Source organism: Anolis carolinensis, chromosome 3 (assembly GCF_035594765.1).
Source record: "Anolis carolinensis isolate JA03-04 chromosome 3, rAnoCar3.1.pri, whole genome shotgun sequence".
Classification (NCBI taxonomy): Eukaryota; Metazoa; Chordata; class Lepidosauria; order Squamata; family Dactyloidae; genus Anolis; species Anolis carolinensis.
The window spans coordinates 285,211,816-285,234,402 of NC_085843.1; the positions used below are offsets into that span (position 1 = coordinate 285,211,816).

The 22,587-nt window shown below is 43.2% G+C and overlaps 1 protein-coding gene across 1 annotated transcript in view; it reads left to right on the top strand.

The window, feature by feature from the left end:
• tprg1 (tumor protein p63 regulated 1) overlaps positions 1-22,587 on the top strand; it is a 65,332-nt gene that overhangs the window by 37,920 nt on the left and 4,825 nt on the right. Inside the window, exon 5 of the mRNA XM_008118993.3 lies at positions 14,500-14,653. Within this exon, the coding sequence (XP_008117200.2) occupies positions 14,500-14,653 (154 nt within the window). The remainder of the gene's footprint in view (positions 1-14,499; positions 14,654-22,587) is intronic.

A 22,587-nucleotide genomic window follows, 5' to 3' on the forward strand; every position in this document is an offset into this window, starting at 1 on the left:
TGTGTTCTCAAATAATATCCTGTGTCCAGGCTGGTTCATCAAGTGCTCTGCTATGGCTGATTTCTCTGGTTGAATTAGTCTGCAGTGCCTCTCATGTTCCTTGACTCTTGTTTGGGACCACAAACACTGTTTTTTTTTTATCTTGGCCTTAATTGCATTTATTCTGATGGCTTGCTCCTGGGATGCAAGGATCAGACCTTCTTCTCCTTCCTTCTTCTCCTTCTTCAGGTTCCCATTCATGAGCCAGAGCCAGGTCTTCTCCTTGTCAGCTTTTCCTTCAGTTTTGTCAAGGAACTTTCCATGCAATGTTTTGTTGTGCCAGCTGTCAGCTCTAGTTTGTAGTGTGGCTTTCTTGTACTGGTTTTTTGTCTGCTGTGCTTTGAGGAGTTTCTGATTTTTGACTTCAATCAAAGCAGGTTCTTCACTCTGCTTTACTTATTATTATTATTATTATTATTATTATTATTATTATTATTATTATTATTATTATTAAGTATCTGTGCATAAAGCTTGTGAGTACAAAGTGCAAACTGGTACGCATAGTATATGGATGTGCATTGGTCCAAATGCACATCAAGTACTTTTGCCTTTGTCCTCTTCTGTATCTTTTCAATTCAACAAAAAGTTTTCACAGTGCTAAGAGACTGACTAGATACACAGGGTGTTTGAAAAAGAACTCCCTAGTTTTAAGTATAAATACATTAAAACTAGGGAGTTCTTTTTCAAACACTCTGTATATCAAGCTGTATTGCATAACAAATTATGTTCCCAAGTTATGAGCAAGATAAGTTCTGTAGGTTTGTCCTTAAGTTGAATTTGATTGTAAGTTGGAACCGGTACATTTTTAACCCCAGCCATGTATGTATATGTGTGTGTGTGTGTGTGTGTGTGTGTGTGTGTGTATGGCATAAAAAAGCGTTAACACTCTTGTCACATTTGTTTTGCTGTTTGAGCCCCTATGTATATAGAATGTCATAATTTTAAACAATGCAAAACAATGGTTTTTCATGGTTTAAAATTAGACTTTTCAACTTGATTTTCAGCTAGATTGCTTATTTAGGGTTTTGTGTGTTATTTTATTTGGAATTTCCCCTTATGTCATAATCTTGTTACCAAGTTATGGGGTGTTTTGTATCGCAGGCCATCCACTTAAAGCCGCCGAGTTCCTGAAAGTTAGTTTTGTATGACAAAGCATGACATTTTGCACCTTTTTCTTTTTTTTACTATAAGAGACACCAACTACTTTTGGGGACACTGAATGGCAACAGGCAACTGTCTTCAAGTCATTTCTGGTTTATAACAATCCTAGGTGTATCATGGGATTTTTTTGGCAGGATTTCTCCAAAAGAGTTTTTCCCCGTTGCCTTTTCTTGCTTAAACGTAACTTCCCAGGGTGCATCTACACTGTAGAATCAATGTGCTTTGATGCAATTTTAAATGTGGCTCAGTGTTAAGGCATCACTACCCTTTGGCAGAGAAGGTTCAAGACCTTATAAAACTATAACTCACATGATTCCACTGTGTCAAAGTGCTGCTAAACTACATTCATTCCACAGTGTAGGCTTGCTCCATGTCTGGGCATAAACACGCAGCAGACCTATTTGTGGCCTGATTGTCCCAGGTTCCCTTCACTGATCATAATGGAGCTAATAAGCCGTGTCTCTTTGTTGCTGCATCAGCTTAACTCCCTAAACCCTGTGTTTGTTTGCTTAAAGTCCCGTGCTTGAATATCGCCTTCCCACCACCGTGGCCACAAAGCATCTTGCACAAACGGGGCAGGAAGCGCACAAACCCCCGGCCTGGAATGCTTTCCCTAAGTGGTTTATCTCCAAAAGCCATGTGAGTAATCAACGGGAACAGAGAGGGAAGGCTCACGGATTCTGATGGGATTATCACAGCCAGGGATTGTCGGCAGCCCTGGCCTCAGGGCTGGCAGGAGCAGAAGCGATGGCAACCACATCCAGCCCCAAAGACAGGCACACACCTCTCCAAATCCGAGGCTGCTCCCTTGCCTTCTGAGCACTTTGGAAGTGATGCAACATCTCCTCCTGCTGCCATTTTGTTTGGAATTCTACAGTTGGAAGAATCATAGAATCATAGAGTTGGAAGAGACCTCATGGGCCATCCAGTCCAACCCCATTCTGCCAAGAAGCAGGAAGATGACATGCAAAGCACCCCTGACAGATGGCCATCCAGCCTCTGCTTAAAAGCCTCCAAAGAAAGAGCCTCCACCACAGTCCGGATCAGAGAGTTCCACTGCTGAACAGCTCTCTCTCACAGTGAGGAAGTTCTTCCTGATGTTCAAGTGGAATCTCCTTTCTTTTCTGCAGTTTGAAGCCATTGTTCCATTGTGTCCTAGTCTCCAGGGCAGCAGAAAACAAGCCTGCTCCTTCCTCCCTATGACTTCCCCTCACATATTTATACATGGCTATCATGTCTCCTCTCATGAAAAAGACATATCTTATAGTTAAAAAATGCTACTCATTGAACCAGGAAAGCAACTTTCTTCCTCCTTTTTATGTTATTTTAAAAATATAATTGCCTTAGGCCCTTGTTAACCCAACACACATGCACCCAAAGGAACCTATTACCAATAACCATGGCAGTTGAAATTTATTCCTTCCAAACTTTGTCTTACCATTGACTGTGCTAGCTGTAGCTGATGGGAGCTGCGATCCAAGAACATCTGTGACCTACACCCGCTCAATAAGGAGCAAGGGAGACCTCTATATACACCAAAGCCAATGGACCTGGAAACAAGTAGCAGCAATATGGCTGGAGAGTAGCAAATTCTATATTATGGCCTAAAAGGCAGGCTCCAGGCCTGAGTTTCATAAAACCATTTGCAAAATCTGTGATTCGTAATCAACAAAAATTGAATTACAAATGGCTTGAGACAGGAGATGCGACTTGAAGGGTCTTGCACAAAACTATTATACATACCTAGTACCCGTATCAAAAAGGGAAAAAAAGATTGTGCTTTTCTCAATTCTCCCTCATCCACCTGCTTTTCTCCCCTTTTACGATCCAAAATGTCTCCTGGGATGATAACTGGAAGCACTTTCCACTACAAAACAAACCAGGCAAAGAGACCCATGAAAGCCATCCAGTCCACCCCTCTTCTGTCAGGTGGTTCTTCAGAAGAGGAAAGGGAGCAGGAACATGTTCATGAATCAGAGGGCCAGCTGGAATCTGAGGAGGAGATTTTGCAAATACCCACATTTCAGGAAAGGCGAAAAGAAACACAGCAAAGACATCGTTCAGCTAGAATATCTGCCAGAAATGCAGCTGAGTAATTGGGAACTGCCCTGGCAGCTATGAGGGGACTCAGGGCTATAAAGCAGAAGCAGGTGCAGACAGCTCTTGCTGGTAACAAACTGACTCTTTGCTCTCCTTGTGCCTGCTTCCAGTCTGCACCTGGGAAACTGCTCCTAAGGATTTATTGCTGTTTCTTTGTCTGAAATAAGACTGCTGTTTGATTTGGGAATTTATCAGATACTAAGAACTGTGCTTGCCCTAAGACTTCCTTGCTTCATTTTGCATGATTCCACTGAGTGTGCTGTACTTTATGTTTTGCTGAAGTAAAGCAATTTTCATTTACTTACCACTGTGTTTTAAGGTTGTTATTGAAAGATAAAACAGGACAGGTGGGAAGACACATTCCAAGACATTCAGCCCTGGTTGAAAGACCTGCAGAGAAGAAGATTCCTCCACTCTCTGAAATTGTCCACTCCACTGTCCAAAGACCCCTTACATAGAATCCTATAATCCTATGGTGAAAAGATTCCCCAAAGGTCACTCAGTCCAACCCTCTTCTGCCATATAGGAAGACATCAACAAAGCCCTCCTGACAGACAGCCATTCGTTCTGTGTTGAGGAACCTCCACTGGACTTTCAGGCAGCAGCACATTCCACTGTCAAACAGCTCTTGCTCTTAAGAAGTTCTTCCTCAAATTTCAAGAGAATCTCTTTTTCTGGCATTTGAATCCATTGCTCCGTTGTGTATCTGGAGCACCAGAAGAAAAGCACGCCTTCTCCCCAGTGTGACATCCTTTCAAGTATTTCAACATGACTCTTTTCTTCACCAAGCTAAACATCCCCAGTTCCCTATACTGCTCTTCGGAGGGATGCATGGCTTCCAGACCTTTGACCATTTTGGTCACCCTTATCTAGATACCTTCCATCTTGTCCATGTCCTTCTTGAAATTTGGTCCACAGAACCGGACACAGGGCTATTCCAGGAAAGGAGGTCTGACCAAAGCAGCATAGAAGGGGACAAGGACTTCCTTGGATGGATGCAACCTAGAATTGCATTGTGTTTTTTATCTGCCACATCACACTGTTGGCTCATGTTCAGTGTTCCTCTCCTAGAGCCCTTTCTCATGAGCTGTTTTCATACCAGGTGTCCCCCCATCCTACATCTGTGCATTTCATTTTTTTCTGCCTAAGCATAGTGTTGCACATTTCTCCCTGTTGAAATTCATTTTGTTAGTTTAATTTTGAGCCAGTTTTGTTTAGTCCAATTGGAAGTTCTTGTGTGAGGCCTAGGGATTGCAAAACTACTTGTGGCCCAAAGGTTGTGTTTTCCACAACCAGAACTATTAGGATGAGAGTCATATTGGCCATTTCTACATCTCCATCAGAGGTACGTTATCTCTGTGCATTCCTTTCCCCCATTGAAGAGTCACCTATGCAACAATCATTCATTGACGTTGTTGTGGGCCTGCCAAGCAGCCAAAGACATTAGATAAGGAAGGGTTGAGCAGAGAATTAAGTAGTACTGAAGCACCTGGAGATATGGAAATCAATACATGTCTTTGTTTACAGATCAGAGCAGACAATAGACATCTCAGGACATACCGTTTGCATGAGAAAGCTGGGCAGATTTCAGGGGAGACTAAATGCTTTTATGGGCAGTTTTTAATTGGCGAGCTGTTTACTTTCAAGTTAGTTCAGGCAACATAGTGTTCGGAGTAAGAAGCTAGGCCTGAGTTCGTGGTCCATGTATCAAGCTAAATATTTGGCTTTGGGATTCAAGTATATTGGTAGTTTCTGTGTTCCTGTGGTTATATTCTTGATCAAGTTTTTCTAAAGATAACTTGAGCTTGTCGACTTAAGCTGCTCTAGTGATTTTTGCCTGTTTCTGGATTGTATTACTTTGGAATCTGAGACATTTAGACTCCTGTTAGATTGCTGCTTGGATATACTTCTTCTTTCTCTATTCCTGGGTTTTTCCAATACTTTTGATATATTTTACAATAAAGGGTTGTTGTGTGTTTTCCGGGTTGTATGGCCATGTTCCAGAAGTATTCTCTCCGGACGTTTCGCCCACATTTATGGCAGGCATCCTCAGAGGTTGTGAGGATGCCTGCCACAGATGTGGGCGAAACGTCAGGAGAGAATGCTTCTGGAACATGGCCATACAACCCGGAAAACATACAACAACCCTGTGATTCCGGCCATGAAAGCCTTTGACAGCAAATTTTGCAATAAAGTTTGCTGATATTCTTGTCTCTGGCATAGTGCCGTGATCATAGGGGTTTCCAGGCCTGGGGTGCAACATTGTGAGTCCTCAAGACTTTCCTTCCTTCCTTCCTTCCTTCCTTCCTTCCTTCCTTCCTTCCTTCCTTCCTTCCTTCCTTCCTTCCTTCCTTCCTTCCTCTCTCACTTTTCTCTCTGGAAATGGGAAAAATAATACAGTCTTCAAAAAGCATGAATAACTTTTCACTACGCTGCTAGTAAAGTTCCATCTGCCTTTGATTCTGTGATAGTATTTATGCCGCTTGTAAACCCGACCACTAAGCACCGTAATTACCACGTTTCCCAGCTGCTGCGTCGCTTGTGAGGCGTCAACCCCGCAGCCTCTCTCCCGGAGGACCGTTTGGCCTCCAAATTGGTAGGAAAAGTGTATGAGAACAAAAGGGTGAGGCCGATGTAAAGAATTACCTACCGTTTGTGAGAAGAAAGAGGCTGAAGGAAAACCATGTGGACTGTAGTCATGGACATTTATTTCGCCATGACTCACAAATCTACTTCTCAAGCGCATCCGCTTCTTGTGATTCCTGAAGTATTAGGATATCTAGTAAAATACAATATTTTGGTGAACGATTCCACACCCAAGGTAGCTTTTCCCCTTCCATTCAAATGAGCTGAACTCTTACATCTGGTCTGTAAGGAGACCTCCAACGATATTGTTGCACATTGATTGGCTGCATGACTTTGGGAATGGAAATGTGAAACAATGGTAACATTGCCCAACAATATACAATGGAAAGAGTATCACTGGCAGTTCCAGAAGCACCATATGTATTTGCATCAGCTGCAAACACACATCATCATGAGCAATGGGGCCCATATGTCCAAATCCACTGTTGCAGCCTGTTTCACACCGGAAAAAATGCCCAACTGGTTCTGTAGGGAACTTATACATAAGATATTAAGGACTTTATCTCACTATGCTTTTGCATGGTCACTGCCATTTTATTCCACCATTGTATATAATGGGACCTGAGCATCCACGGATTTTTGTATCCTCGATACCAATGGCTCACTGTCACAATACATGCATTATATCATGATGGAAACATTCTAACCGTTGTCTAACCTATAGTCTTTAAAAACTATATGGACTTAAAGGCAATCTAAATGCAGACATTTTAATAGCCAAGGCCCTCTTTCCATTTGATGGACAGATGAATTAGGTTATGTTTAGCAAATGGTCAAAGAAAAAAGGGGGAAATGAGAAGGGAATTGAGATGGTCTTCAAGGATGTCTCATGCAACTGGGCCAGAAAAAGAGTTTTAGGTGAAACTAATGGGGGAGCTCATGTTCTCAATTTATGTGTTGGCCTTCTTCATCCTTATCAGATAGTAGTAGTAGTAGTAGTAGTAGTAGTAGTAGTAGTAATAATAATAATAATACTTTATTTTTGTATCCCTCCACCATCTCCCCGAAGGGAGATGGCCCAGAAAAGACAAAGTGTAGACAAGTTAAAATATAAAACAAAACAATAAAATAACAAGCAGTAAAATCAAAAACGAATTCAAGCACAGTTATACATAGATACATGAGACAAGATAAAAAGTTTTAAAACAATCTCAGTTTCACCACCAAAGGGACAAAAAGGAATAAAAGGGGGGGGGGTCAAAGCAAAGTGTGTAATAACTAGGTTATTTCATAAAGTGCCTGGCCAAGTGTTCCAAGGTTTCCTAAGATGACGTTAGGGGTAGGGTGGGGTGGGACCAGAGATAAAGTGCAGAATAGCAGCATGTGTTGTTGAAGGCTTTCATGGCTGGGATCACAGGGTTGTTGTATGTCTTTCGGGCTGTGTGACCATGTTCCAGAAGTATTCTCTCCTGACGTTTCGCCCACATCTATGGCAGGCATCCTTAGAGGTTGTGAGGTATGGATAAACTAGGCAAGGAAGGTAAATATATATCTGTGGAGAGTCCAGGGTGTGACAAGAGTCCTTTGTCTCAACAGAAAGGAGGAAACCATGAAAATGAACAAAATCTGGCTACCAGTATTAAAAAACTCAAAAATCAGAACAGTAGATGGGAAGCAACACTCTGAGGGCAGAGGAGCCCCAAGGATGGCTAATGACTCTGAACAAAGGATGCCCCCCAGGCAAGAGACAAACGTTTCCAATGCTAATTAGGGTGATTAACTGAAACATTAACGCTGGCTTCCAACTGACAAAGGATTCTTGTCACACCCTGTGGTGTTAATTGAAAGCGTGTTGAAAGAACCATGTCTTAAGTTACTTGATAAAAGCAGACGGTTGGGGCCAGCCTAATCTCCCTGGGGAGGGAGTTCCAGAGCCGAGGGGCCACCACAGAAAAGGCTCTCGCCCTTGTCTCCAGCAGCCGAACCTGTGATGTTGGAGGGAACGAGAGGAGAGCCTCCCCAGAAGTTCAAAGAGATTGTGGGGGCTCATAGGGGGAAAGGCGGTCACAAAGGTAGACGGGTCCTGAACCGTGCAGGGTTTTATAGGTGATTACTTGCACCTTGAATTGGGATTGGAAGGTGAATGGCAGCCAATGGAGCTCCCTATACAAAGGTCTATGAGTTTCTTCTGGATGCGTCAATTAAAGAAGGATATGGACAGATTGGAGAAGGTTCAGAGAAGGGCAACAAGGATTAAGAGAGGGATGGAGAACCAAACATACATGGAAAAATTGAAGGAGCCTAGTATGTTCAGCTGGTGAACATGATGGCTCTCTTCGCATTTTATCAAGGGGTTCCACAAAGAACCAGGTCTAAGGGGTTGAGATTGTATGAGAGTAGACTTCATTTGAATGTTATAAAGACCTTCTTGACTGCAATATCAAGGAAAGGAGTTGGGGTCTCCTTCAGTGGAGGCCTCCAGAAAGCTGCTGGAGATGCTTTGGCTGGAGATCTTGCATTGAGCAGAGGATTCGATGACCAAGAGGGCCTTTCCAGCTCTGTATGAATCTATGATAAATTAAACAGAAATGTAAAACGAGTGACATTTGGTTTGACAGGACTCAATCTGAAATGTATTTGGGGGTCTAAGTAGACAACATTGTAACGTGGTGATGCAAAGGAAAGGCAATGCAATTCTAGGCTGCACTGAGAGAACTGTAGTGTCAATAAAGCCAAATTATAGGTCTGTTTGGGTGAAAACTTACTTGGAACACTGTGGCCATTTCTTCTAATCATGGTTCAAGGAGGATATTGACAAGCTGAGAAAGGCAAGTAAGATGGTAAAAGAGGAAGAGTTGAAGGGATTGGGTAAGACGATTCTTGAGAAGAGAAGACTCGGTGGTGATATGATCAGCCATCTCCAAACTATGTTATGTGGTAGATAGAGGGAGTTATGTGCATGGCAGTGTAAGATCCCAGTCAAAGGACTCGAGAGTCAAGAAAGGAGATTTTCATCTAATATTAGGAAGAACATCTTGATGGTGAGAACTGTTTGTGGAATGGACTCCCTTGGGATGTGGTGGCCTTGCCTTCACTGGAGGTTTCCAAAACCAGTCTGGATGCCCGTCTTTAATGAGCTGGACTAGATGGCCTCTTGGGTACGGCCCCAACTCTGCTGTTCCTTCATTGCCCCCTTTTTTTTCCAACACAGACCCGAGAGCGAATCCTTGGTTGAACTTTTGCGAAAGGTTTGGTTGTGATCCAGGTGGCACGCCAAGACACGTGTGGTCCCTTTGCGGGTTTGAGGACAGTGGATACAACTGTGCAAAGAGAAAAGAAGGAAGTAAAATCCATTTTGGCCTGACACTTTGCCAGCAATACTGGGGATGGGCTTGTCATTGTGGTGGAAGTGGCATGTGTGTGTGTGGGGGGGGGGGGGCACTTCACCTGCCCTCTGAGGTGCCAATGCTTCACTTACTTTGTGTCTCGGTGTATAAACAACAGCAGAGGAGAGTTCCCTCGGTTGCTGGGCAGGGCTGGGCCCTGTTTTCTCCAAAGAGGGGCGAAAGGGTCTCCATCTCCCCGACAGTCCTTTTGTCTTCTCGAAGGCCCGAGTGTTTGCTCTGCCTTTCTCCTGGGCGCACAGCCACACCCAGCCTTTGGAGCAAGACCCGGTGTCTGTGTTTCTCGTAAATCCTGGCGTGCCGCCCCGGGCTACCTTTTTAATTCACTTTCTGAGGTTTGGGAGGAGGAGGAGGAAGAAGAAAGGAGGGAGGAAAGGAAGGGAGAGGCTGGTGGAGATGAAGGAGGTGGAAGTCACACCTGCCCACCGTGAACCCTCACGCACCAGGGCTAGGCACTTGTCTCTCACAAAAGCAGACCTTGTTATACACTCCGTGCAGAATTTGGCGTTTGTTTTCCAACAGCATTCAACCGCACTAGTTTGGCACGGGCAGCCAATATGAATCCATGGGAGCCCCATTTTTAATCTCTTTTGCTCTCCTGTGACAGTTTATTACAGGGTGGCACAGTGTGTTAAAGCACTGAGCTGCTGAACTTGCGGACCAAAAGGTCCCAGGTTCAAATCCTGGGAGCGGAATGAGCGCCCACTGTTAGCCCCAGCTTATTTATTTATTTATTTATTTACAGCATTTATATTCCGCCCTTCTTTCTCACCCGGAAGGGGACTCAGGGCGGATTACAATGAACACATATATGCCAACAGACAAACAACATATATAGACAGACACAGAGGCATTTAACATTTTTTTCCAGCTTCACGATTCTGGCCACAGGGGGAGCTGTTGCTTCATTGTCCACTAGTGGCTGTACTTCCTCATTCCTTTCCTCGTGTTTTGCTGGCAGTTTTATGATGTTGTAAATTAGTTAAATTAGCCTCCCGCATAAAGCGTACCTAAATTTCCCTAGTTGACAGATGCAACTGTCTTTCGGGGCTGCATAGGTCAACAGCAAGCCGGGCTATTTAATGGTCGGGGGCTTAACCCGACCCGGGCTTCGAATTCATGACCTCTTGATCAGTAGTGATTTATTGCAGCTGGTTACTAGTCAGCTGCGCCACAGCCCGGCCCTGCCAACCTAGCAGGTCGAAAATATGCCAATGTGAGTAGATCAATAGGGAAGGTAACAACGCTCCATGCAGTCATGCCTATTGCCACATAACCTTGGAGGTGTCTACGGACAACGCTGGCTCTTCGGCTTAGAAATGGAGATGAGCACCAACCCCCAGAGTCGGTCACGACTGGACTTAACATCAGGGGGAAACCTTTACCTTTACCTAACAGTTTATTTATTTCGTGTCAAAAGCATTGCATAATAAATAAGTTTAAAAGTTATAAAATAAAGGAATCACAAACAGCTAAATAGTTTTGGACCAAAATCGGGCAACAGCAATCACATTGTCCCTAACATTAAACAGGGCATTGTGGGCAAGCATACAGATGCAGGGTTGTTTGTTCAGCTCCACAGTCGCATAAGGTGGACCATTCCTCCAAGTAGGGCCACCTTGCCAGGTTGTCTTTTGATCTGCCCACTCCGCTTCTGAGTCTGTTCAGGGACTTCCAAGTTGCCCATTCTTGGTTTGCCCCTGGAATAAGACCATTGTGGGGGGCCATCCAGTTGGAATTGCCTGGTTTAGCTGCCCAGAGGGATATTCTTGCTGTTTTTGGGGGAACATCAAGAGGAGTGGTGGTTCTCATGAAGCTTTTCCTTGATTTGCGTCTACTGGGAGGAGGGTGATAGCCATGCAGTGGGTGGCTTTCACAATGTTCGATCTTATTTCTCTCACCGTTAGCAGCGATTTCCCGTCGCAGGTCAGGAGGGGCAATGCCAGCTAACTTGTGGAGTTTATCAACAAGTGTAGGTTTAAGGTATCCTGTGATGATTCTGCATGTTTTGTTCAGTGCTATGTCCACTTGCTTCGCATAGACAGACTTGTGCCAGACAGGACAGGCAGACTCTGCAGTTGAGAAAGACAAGGCCAGGGCTGATGTTCTTATGACTTGTGGGTCTGCTCCCCATGCACTGCCAGTCAGTTTCCGCAGGATGTTGTTGCGTGCAGCTACTTTGTGCTTGGTGTTCATGCAGTGTTTCCTATATGTTAGTCTTCGATCTAAGGTCACCAAGATATTTAGGATGGAAACAGTGTTCGAGCTCTTGGCCTTCCCAAGTAACTTTCAGTTTCTGTTGGCTTCCTGTATCAGTGGTCGGCAGCTTACCTCCTGAGAGTAGTCAGAGGCAGTCTGGGATATACACCGAAGCTAGTTCAGTAAACAGGAGCAAGCAAGCCAATTCCAATCTCCATTTGGTCTGATGTCCAAACATAGTCCAAGGTTCAAAGCAGAGGTCTGATGTCCAAACGTAGTCCAGGGTTCAAAGCACAAATCCAAGATCCAAAAGCATAGTCCAGAAAGGGTTCCATGGCTCCAAAGATTTGAGAACCCCCGGTATAGATGCCTTCAAAGGCAGAGTTGGGGAACGAGTGTCTGATGGGTTGCATGCACATCCTAGGGTCTTCCTATGTCTTCCAGGGTCTTGTTTCCAAATCCTCACAAACTCAGTTAGGATTGACTCACAGCATCGATTCCTTAATCATAAAGCAGTGCTTTTGTTGAGACTCCTAGACTCTCCTGTCCCACATGGATATACGGAGCACAGAAGTACAACACAAATAACTTTTCTGATCTCTGGAGTCCCATGAAAGTACCTTCTCCACGCTCTGCTCTTGTCTCCTGAAGGACTCAACACTTAGAGCTCGCAAAGTGATCTCTTGGAGGAAGCGGTGCATCCTTTTCCTGCGTGTTGTTTCCATTGCTGCCGTGAGCCAGGTGCTTTCTGAATGGAAACACGAGGCCTGAACATTTCTTTGTTTCTGCAGCCCTTTAAAAAAGTATCTTCCAGTTTCAGAACCTGGGAACCGGGAAGAGAGCTCTGTGTTTATGGGATCATGCATGGAGGGGGAAGGATTTACCTGGTTTGCACAACAGACAATACAAACCCAAGCCCAGGTTTTTGGCAGCGGTAACAGAAGTCTCAAGAGGGATTTCGGTAATTATATGTTAAACTAGAAACCTGATCATATTTATTTTAAAAAATATCTCATCTGTCTCTTTTTCAAAGATTGAAGTGCTCCAAAGCAACACATAAAATGCAGCTGAGACATAAACACACCAACGTGTGTGTGTGTGTGTACGTATGTGTATGTATGTATGTATGTGTGAGACACACAGACATAAACACACATTTAACTAATTTAATGCTAAGTTGCATTGCTTTAAATCAGAGATTGGACCAAAACAATTATATATTTACTAGCTGTGCCCACATACGTGTTGCTGTGGTGAAGTGTGGTGCTATGGGAAATAAAGTACCGAGGAATTGGTGGTAATTAGTATATGTTATTTCCTAAAGCTTGTGAATATACAGTTTTTCTGGTTGGTCCTTTTTTTGTCTGTTGGAGGCAAGTATGAATGCTGCAGTTAGCCAGGATGATTAGCATGCAATGACCTTTCAGCTTCAAAGCCTGGCTGCTTACTCCCTGGGGAAAATTTTTGGTGAGAGGTGTTAATAGGCCTTGATTGCTTCATGCCTGGAATTCCCCTGTTTGCAGAGTGTTGTTCTTTATTTAATGTTCTGATTTTAGTGTTTTTAATACTTAGAGGCAGATTGTGTTCATTTTCATGGTTCACAATAATACAGTAATAATAATATTAATAATAATAGTAATAATAATGACTTTGATAATACACACTACTTCTCTTCCTTGTGCTATGACATGAAGGGGGTGGTTCCCAAAGGGAACGGGGCCTACCCTTCTGACTGGCAGCCAGGGGGAGAACGGCTCTTCCTCATCCTCTGTAATTTGGACTTTATTTTTCTAGTTTTTCTATTGAAAGACATAGATTGGGTGATGATGTCTTCTCTGGCTAAATTTGGTGTGATTTGGTTCAGTGGGAAAAATTCACATTACATTTTTATATATATAGATAATATATAAATATGAAAAAAAAGAATTAAACACAAACAGCACTAAAAATCACATTTAAAATTCAGCAGAACAATTAAAATCCACAATACTCTCTGACTTTGTTGAGTGTTCCTGTAATTCAGTGGTGAACAAATTCAAAACTATGCACAGAACCATAAAGCTGCAAGGGACCCCAATGGCCATCTGTTCATCAGCCATGAAAGATCTCCAAAGACGGAGAGCCCACCACCAGCCTAGGGAGTCCTTTCTAATGTGAAACCATTCTTAATGTCAAAAAGTTCTTCCTAATGTTCAGGTGGACTCTCTTTTCTTGCCATTTGAACCTGTTGTCCTCCTTATAGTGTCTGGAGCAGCAGAAAGCAAGCTCTCCTGATTGACATCCCTTCAGATGTCATGTAGATGTCCTCATGTCATCGCTTAAACCTCCTCTTCAAGTTTAATTGACCCTGCTCCCTCAACATTGCCATGTCATCCCGTTCAAAGCACATAAACTGGATTCAGAAACTGGATTATACATCAGTGTAGAAAGGGCCAAAGTGATTCATGGCTTCCAAGCATTTAATCATTTTGGTCGCCTTTCTATTGACAACTTCCAACTGGTTCATGCCTTCTTACATTATTTTGGCCAGAACTGGACACAGGGTTATTCTAGATGAGAAGGTCTGACCAATATATGCCCAATACAAGCAGTACTCGAGTTACAAACATCCGACTTACAAAAGACCCCTTTTCTAAGTCATGTTCCTGCATGGCAGGGGGTTGGACTAGATGGCCCATGTGGTCTCTTCTGACTCTCTTCTTCTATAATTCAGGGGATGGCATGGTAGGCTCCCACTGGAAATTACCATCAAGCTGTGTTGGAGAACCTTGCAAATTCCCAGAGATGAGACCAAATGATGTTCCACATTGGACAACAAATGTCTGAATGCTTCTGCAGGGAAAGCTGCATATGCATGAGTCACCCAAAGGGTTCCAAGTCAATATACTTCTAATTTCTAGTCTCTGTTTTTTTTCCATCTGTGTCCAATCCAACAAGAGTCACCCATTCCCTTCACTCAAGCGGGTTGACTGCCGCAAAGCCTCACCTGTTGGACTCTTCTCCTTTCTAGGAGGGAAGGTGAAGGTCTGCGCATCTTCTGGGACAAAGTGCGGGAGCCGAAATTCCTCTCTCGTTGGAACCCCTGGTCCACCGACGTCCCTTTTGCGACCTTCATTGAGCATCCTGTGAAGAACAGCAGCCAGAGGTTTAACGCCATTTGCCAGGTAAGAATGTACTGTTTTCTCTTTCAAGAACAGCTGTGGTAAGTAAATAAAAATTGCTTTACTTCAGCAAAACATAAAGTACCTCACACTCAGTGGAATAATGCAAAAGAAAGCAAGGAAGTCTCAGGGCAAACACAGTTCTTAGTCTCCGATAAATTCCCAAATCAAATAGCAGTCTTACTTCAGACAAAGAAACAGCAATAAATCCTTTGGAGCAGTTTCCCAGATGCAGACTTGAAGCAGGCACAAGGGGAGTGAAGAGTCAGTTTGTTACAGTTCTGTGGAATTCGAAGAAACATGAATGGAAGGTGAAAGGAAGAAATGTGTCAAGAGGAAGGATGTGCATCAAGCCGACCCTTGTTGGGACCACTTTCCATCTAGAAACAGATGTCCTCATTGCTAAAGAACATGTGGATCAAGTATAGGTCTCTACAGTCACCTACGGATCCACTGCCAAGACGCTACATTTGGAAGATAATCATACTTGGCCACAAGAGATTGTCGATGATGATGATGATGATGATGATGATGATAGCCCCAAATGTTTTCTGCAGAAAAGGCCCATAGTAGAATATTGCAAGCACAAAGCAAGAAGCAAACCATATGGTTTCCACACCAAGGAAACCGCTGTGAGTTTTCTGTGCATCTTTTCCAAACTCCTACAGCACTCTTTGGAAGAGATGCCTAATGATTTTGCAAAACTACAACTCCAAGGATTGCATAGCAATGATCCATGGCCATTCAAGTGGTGCCAAACTGCACTAATTCTACGGTGTAGATGAGGAGTGTTGCCTTCAAATGGCTATAGAATGCATGGATGGAGAAGCAGTGGAGACAAGGGGACAACTATAATTTTTTTACATAGTGTTTGGTGCACATAGTTTGGGTCCACAAATGTTTTATTTTCAATATTATTATTATTAATTTATAATTCAAAATGTATAAGTATACATTCTTTCCTCATTTTACAGTATCCCAGACATATCACATTGTATGCAATCCAACAATAAAGAAAAATCAGAATCAAAACATCGTTATGCATATTTCTTATCAGTTTTAGACTTTTCCATTACAACTTTACTACATATCTCTCTACTACACCCTTTTATCTACTTATACATGTTTTATTTATTATTGTTATTGTTATTATTGTTATACATTTTCCCTCTCTTCCCTTCCCCTTATTTTGTGCCACCTTCACCAGGACCAACCAACTCATATTGTTTCACAAATCCAAAATTTCATCGTCTCTGTTGCTGGCTTATACCCCTTTCCCTCATTAAAAATATACGCAATAAATTTTCTCCATGTTTTCCAAAAATCTGTTTGTTTCGATATTCCCTTTTTAATTTTAATATTACAAGTTGGCTTATCATTAATTGCTATGTTCCAAATTTCCCTGTACCATTCTTCTAATTGGATTTCCTTTTTTTCTTTCCAGTTTTTTGCTATTAGCAATTTTGCTGCAGTTATCAAATTAGAAACCAATTCTTTCTCCTCTTGTGAGAGGATATTATCATGCATAAGTAATAATGCTGATTTAGGTGTATTCATTATCTCTATTTTTATTATTGCTTTTATTTCTTTAAATATCATTTCCCAAAATTTTTGTATAATTTTACATGACCACCACATATGAAGATATGACCCTATTTCCTGACAGCCTCTCCAGCACTGATTTGTGTATTTTTTTTATCTATCTGATTTAATCTGATGGGAGTTAGGTACCACCTCCATACCATTTTGTAATAATTTTCCTTAATTCTTATGCACATATATTTTTTAATAATCTCATACTCCATATCCTTCCCCATTCTTGATTATTCAATTTCCCCCCCAAATCTACTTCCCATATTTCCTTCAAATGAACTTGTTCCTGTTCGTCCGTTAGTAATAGTTTATAAATATTGCTTACTGTACCTTTTAATGCTACATTCTCTTCTTTAGTCTCCCTTTGAATTATCATCTTTTCTATTTTTGTATATTCCCTATACCCCCATTATACTTTTTCCTTAAATCGTTTGACCATTTCCCCAATTGTAAATACTTGTGCGGGTCCACAAATGTTATTAAACAAGAATACTTTTGTGTTGTCGAAGGCTTTCATGGCCGGGATCACAGGGTTGTTGTATGTCTTTCGGGCTGTGTGGCCATGTTCCAGAAGTATTCTCTCCTGACGTTTCACCCACATCTATGGCAGGCATCCTCAGAGGTTGTGAGGTTGTGAGGATGCCTGCCATAGATTTGGGCGAAATGTCAGGAGAGAATACTTCTGGAACATGGCCACACAGCCCGAAAGACATACAACAACCCTGAGAATACTTTTGTTTATCTTCTGAACTGGGGATAATGGGAATTGTAGTCCAGGAACACCTGAGGCTGGGTAAAGGGTAAAGGACATATTAAAACCAGGCATCGTATCTGCATAAGCCTTGTCTCTCAATTCAAATCCCACTCTCCTGATTGAACTGAACAAACCACAGCCTTCCAGATGTTACGGCATCACAACTCCCATCAGCTCAAGTCATGGTGTCTAATGAGGAGTAAGTCAGGAGTTGAAATCCAGCAACGATATGGCGGGCTGCATTTGGCCTCCAGTCCTTGTGTTTGACGCATGTGGTGTTTGACGCATGTGCATCCCTGGGATGCAGGGATTGAGGGAAGAGCCCTAAGGAGTGGCTGGGTGTGAAGAAGTGCCGTGACCTGAAATGCAAAGCACTTCCCACTCTCCCAAGAGCCTGTCTCCACCGTATCTTGGCACTTGGCAGCCGACATTAATCTGGAAAATCCCGAGCGCAGTTGCGTTCAGGACCGTGGCACGCCTGTCTCCAGAGATTTGCATCCGTGTGATGATGCATCCGTGACCCTCCTGCCATCTTGGCACACCTTCACCGTGCAGCCAACCTCAGGCAAGCTGATGAACTCAACGCATGCATCCCTTTTGAGATGCGGAGTTCGGCAAAAGATGGCCATCCATCACCCAGGGTCATTCTGTGCTCCTTCCAGGGGCAAGCAAGATCATCCAAACCCTTTCCAAAAAAGTGGATTTTGAGGCCTCTCGTTTGGGCCTGGAGATGACTTTTTGAAGCATGGAAGTGCCTGCAGAAAGGAAACACCTCATCCAAAGCTGTATAGCAGGGGTCCCCAAACTAAGGCCCGGGGTCCGGATGCAGCCCATCGAAGCCATTTATCCGGCCCCCATGGCACAAGGGCAGAAGGGAGTTGGACTAAATGACCCAAGGGGTCTCTTCTTCTCTTACAACCATTATTATTATTATTATTTGAAACACAACAAGATGAGTCCACACAGACACTCTGCTGGCTGTTGTACTGGATCACACGCCAGACACTTCCCAAGTGTCTAGGACTGTGTGATGTATCAGCGAATAATGCGTGCAGATCCCCGTAAGGTGGCCTTCTGCAGCTGGCAGGTAGTAATTTTGTCAGCGCCGATTGTGTTTAAGTGCAGGCCAAGGTCTTTAGGCACTGCACCCAGTGTGACAATCACCACTGGGACCACCTTGTCTGGCTTGTGCCAGAGTCTTTGTAATTCGATCTTTAAATCCTCATATCATGTCAGCTTTTCCAGTTGTTTCTCCTCAATCCTGCTGTCCCCTGGGATTGCAACATCAACAATCCATACTTGGTTTTTTAACATGATTGTGAGGTCAGGAGTATTGTGTTCCAAAACCCTATATTATTATTATTATTATTATTATTATTATTATTATTATTATTATTAACAACATTGAGGCTGGTTGGTCATCTGTCAGGGGTGCTTTGTTTATGCTTTCGGTGCACAAAGGCAGAAGGGGATTGGACTCAATGGCCCAAAGGATTTCTTCCAACTCTCTTTATTATTGTTGTTGTTGTTGTTATTGTTGTTATTAATTATTATTATTATTGCTCGGTGGCCAACTATAGTCCGGCCCTCCAACGGCCCAAAGGATCGTGAACTGGCCCCCTGTTTAAAAAGTTTGGAGACCCCTGCTGTATAGCCTACCTCTATCCACCCATGGGACTCAAGGCAGCATAGTCTTGAGGCCAGCATAGTGGAGAGAGCATTGGACAAGGGGTGCATCTACACTGCAGATAATAATGCAGTTTGACACCACTGTCAATGAGAGGCAGGTTGAAATATTTGAAAAGGCGTCACATTGAGGAAAAGGCAAAGCTTGTTTTCTGCTGCTCCAGAAACTAGGACACAATGGAACCATGGAGTCAAACTGCAGGAAAAACAATATTCCATCTAAATATTAGGAAGAACTTCATGGTGATAAGAGGTTTTGACAGGAGTGTATGCTGCCTGGGAGTCCAGTAGAGTTTCCATATAGAATAATAGAATTGGAAAAGACCTCGTGGGCCATCCAGTCCAAACCCCTGTCAGAAGCAGGAAGATGACATTCAAAGCACTCCTGACAGATGGCCATCCAGCCTCTGCTTAAAAGCCAAAGAAGGAGCCTCCACCACACTCTGCAGCAGAGAGTTCCACTGCTGAACAGCTCTTCTCACAGTGAGGAAGTTCATCCTAATGTTCAGATGGAATCTCCTTTCCTGTATTTATTTATTTCCAATATTTCTATCCCGTCCTTCTCACCTGAAGGGACTCAGGGCGGCTTACAACACTGGCACAATTAGATGCCTATACAAAATCAATCCACAATATGTAAAATCAATTAAAAACTATTAAATCTATATATATAAAATGATAAAGTTGTTTGCGCAGTGTCTATAACAACAAAACTAAACATCCCAGAAATACGAAATTTGGCAACACAATGCAAAAGGCTTGCCTCCAGGTTACAACAACACAACCACACCACAAAACCACAATCCGGACCCACAAAACTCACAACAACGCATCATGCGATAACAACACAACTAAACGCCCCAGAAATACAAAACTTGGCAACACAATGCAAAAGCCTTGCCTCCCAGTTGTAGCAACACAACCACACCACAAAACCACACAGGACCCACAAAACTCACAACAACGCATCATGCGATAACAACACAACTAAACACCCCAGAAATACGAAACTTGGCAACACAATGCAAAAGCCTTCCCTCCAGGTTGTAACAACACAACCACACCACAAAACCACAATCCGGACCCATAAAACTCACAACAACGCATCGTGACTATAACAACACAACTAAACACCCCAGAAATACGAAACTTGGCACACAACTAAACACCCCAGAAATATAAAACTTGACAACACAATGCAAAAGACTTGCCTCCCGGTTGTAACAACACAACCACACCACAAAACCACAATCCGGACCCACAAAACTCACAACAATGCATCGTGACTATAACAACACAACTAAACGCCTCAGAAATACGAAACTTGGCACACAACTAAACGCCCCAGAAATACAAAACTTGACAACACAACACAAAACCCTTTTCTCCCGGTTGTAACAACACAACTACACCACAAAACCACAATCTGGACCCACAAAACTCACAACAACGCATAGTGACTATAACACAACTAAACGCCCCAGAAATCCAAAATTTGACAACACAATGCAAAAGCCTTGCCTCCCGGTTGTAACAACACAACCACACCACAAAACCACAATCCGGACCCACAAAACTCACAACAATGCATCGTGACTATAACAACACAACTAAACGCCTCAGAAATACGAAACTTGGCACACAACTAAACGCCCCAGAAATACAAAACTTGACAACACAACACAAAAGCCTTGCCTCCCGGTTGTAACAACACAACTACACCACAAAACCACAATCCGGACCCACAAAACTCACAACAACGCATAGTGACTATAACACAACTAAACGCCCCAGAAACACAAAACTTGACAACACAACACAAAAGCCTTGCCTCTCAGTTGTAACAACACAACCACACCACAAAACCACAATCCGGACCCACAAAACTCACAACAACACATTGTGACTATAACAAATACAAAATTTAACAACACAACTCATCCACCTCCCCAATCCCTACATTCACACTTGGCCTCCAAAAAAACAATTACAATAATAACAATGACAACAACAACAATAAGAATCAACACCATCACAGGCAAGAAACAGCCAGGCACTGAGGCTGAGAGGCCAGTCAGTGCTACACTGGGCCTCCAAAAAACAATACAGTAGCATCTAACTTATCCAACCTTCATGACCACTACAACAACAACAATAATAATAAACACCTACACAGGCAAAACAAAAAAAAAGACTATTGTACCACAATAAAAATATAAACCGCACTCAGCAGAATCAGACATTACAATTAACAACAAACCAAAGACAACAGGGATCTCAAGCAATTATCAATCAACACAAAAATTGAAGAAGGTAACAGACTTCAAATACTACTACTAATGTGAGTATAAAGAAGGGTGGAGGTCACAGCATCAATACAACCTAATGTAGACTGACCAACACCACCAGACTAAGCCACAGCAACGCGTGGCCGGGCACAGCTAGTACAATATAAAATTACAGTATATACATATACGTATGCTCAGATCCGTTCATCCGGTAACCTCGTGCTTTATCCATGAGTCAGTCCGTATCATTTTTATCGTTTATTCATTGAAAGCCTGGGCACATAACCATGTTTTTAGGGTTCTTCTAAAGCCCAAAAGAGTTGGAGCTTGTCTAATATATTTCCGGTAGTTTGAGCCATGGTTCCATTGCGTCCTAGTCTCCAGGGCAGCAGAAAACAAGCTTACTCCCTCCTCCCTAAGACTGCCCTTCGCGTATTTATACATATCATGTCTCCTCTCAGCCTTCTCTTCTGCAGACTAAACATGCCCAGCTCTTTAAGCCGCTCCTCATAGGGATAATGGTTCTCCAGACCTTTGAGCCTTTGAGTCGCCCTCTTCTGGACGCTTTCCAGCTTAGAGTCAACATCTCCCTTCAATTGTGGTGCCCAGAATTGGACACAGTGTGATTCCAGGTGTGGTCTGACCAAGGCCGAATAGAAGAGAGGGTTAGCACGACTTCCCTGGATCTAGACACTAGACTCCTATTGATGCAGAACAAAATCCCATTGGCTTTTTTCGATGCCGCATCCTTATTCAACTTGTACGCAGAACACATCATTCGACATACATGCGGGGCTTGATGAATCCAAGGCTGGAGTTAAAATTGCTGGAAGAAACATGAACAACCTTAGGTATGCAGATGATACCACTCTGATTAAGGCTGAAATCGAGGAGGAGTTGAGGAGCCTTATCACCAAGGGGAAAGGAAGAAGAAAGGGCAAAAGCTGGGCTGCAGTTAAACATCAAGAAAACCAAGATCATGGCAACGACACCTATTGATAACTGGCAAATAGAGGGAGAAAACATGGAGGCAGTGACAGACTTTATATTTCTAGGTGCAAAGATGACTGCAGATGCAGACTGGGGCCAGGAAATCAGAAGACGTTTCCTTCTTGGGAGGAGAGCAATGGCCAACCTGGACAAAATGCTTAAAAGCAGAGACATCTCACTGGCATAGTCAAAGCAATGGTATTCCCCATAGTAACCTATGGATGAGAGAGCTGGACCATAAGGAAGGCTGAGCAAAGGAAGAGAGACGCTTTTGAATTCTGCTGCTGGAGGAAAATCGTAAGAGTGCCTTGGACCTTGACAAGAAGATCCAACCCGTCCATCCTCCAGGAAATAATGCCCAATGGCTGCTCACTGGAGGGAAGGAGATGAGAGGCAAAGATGAAGGACTTTGGCCACATCATGAGGAGACAGGAAAGCTTGAAGAAGACAACAATGCTGGGGAAAATGGAAGGAAAAAGGAAGAGAGGCCGACCAAGGGCGAGATGGGTGGACGGTATCCTTGAAGGGACTGGCTCGACCTTGAAGGAACTGGGGTCGGTGACGGCCGACAGGGAGCTCTGGTCTAGACTGGTCCAGGAGGTCACCAAGAGTCGGAGACGACTAAA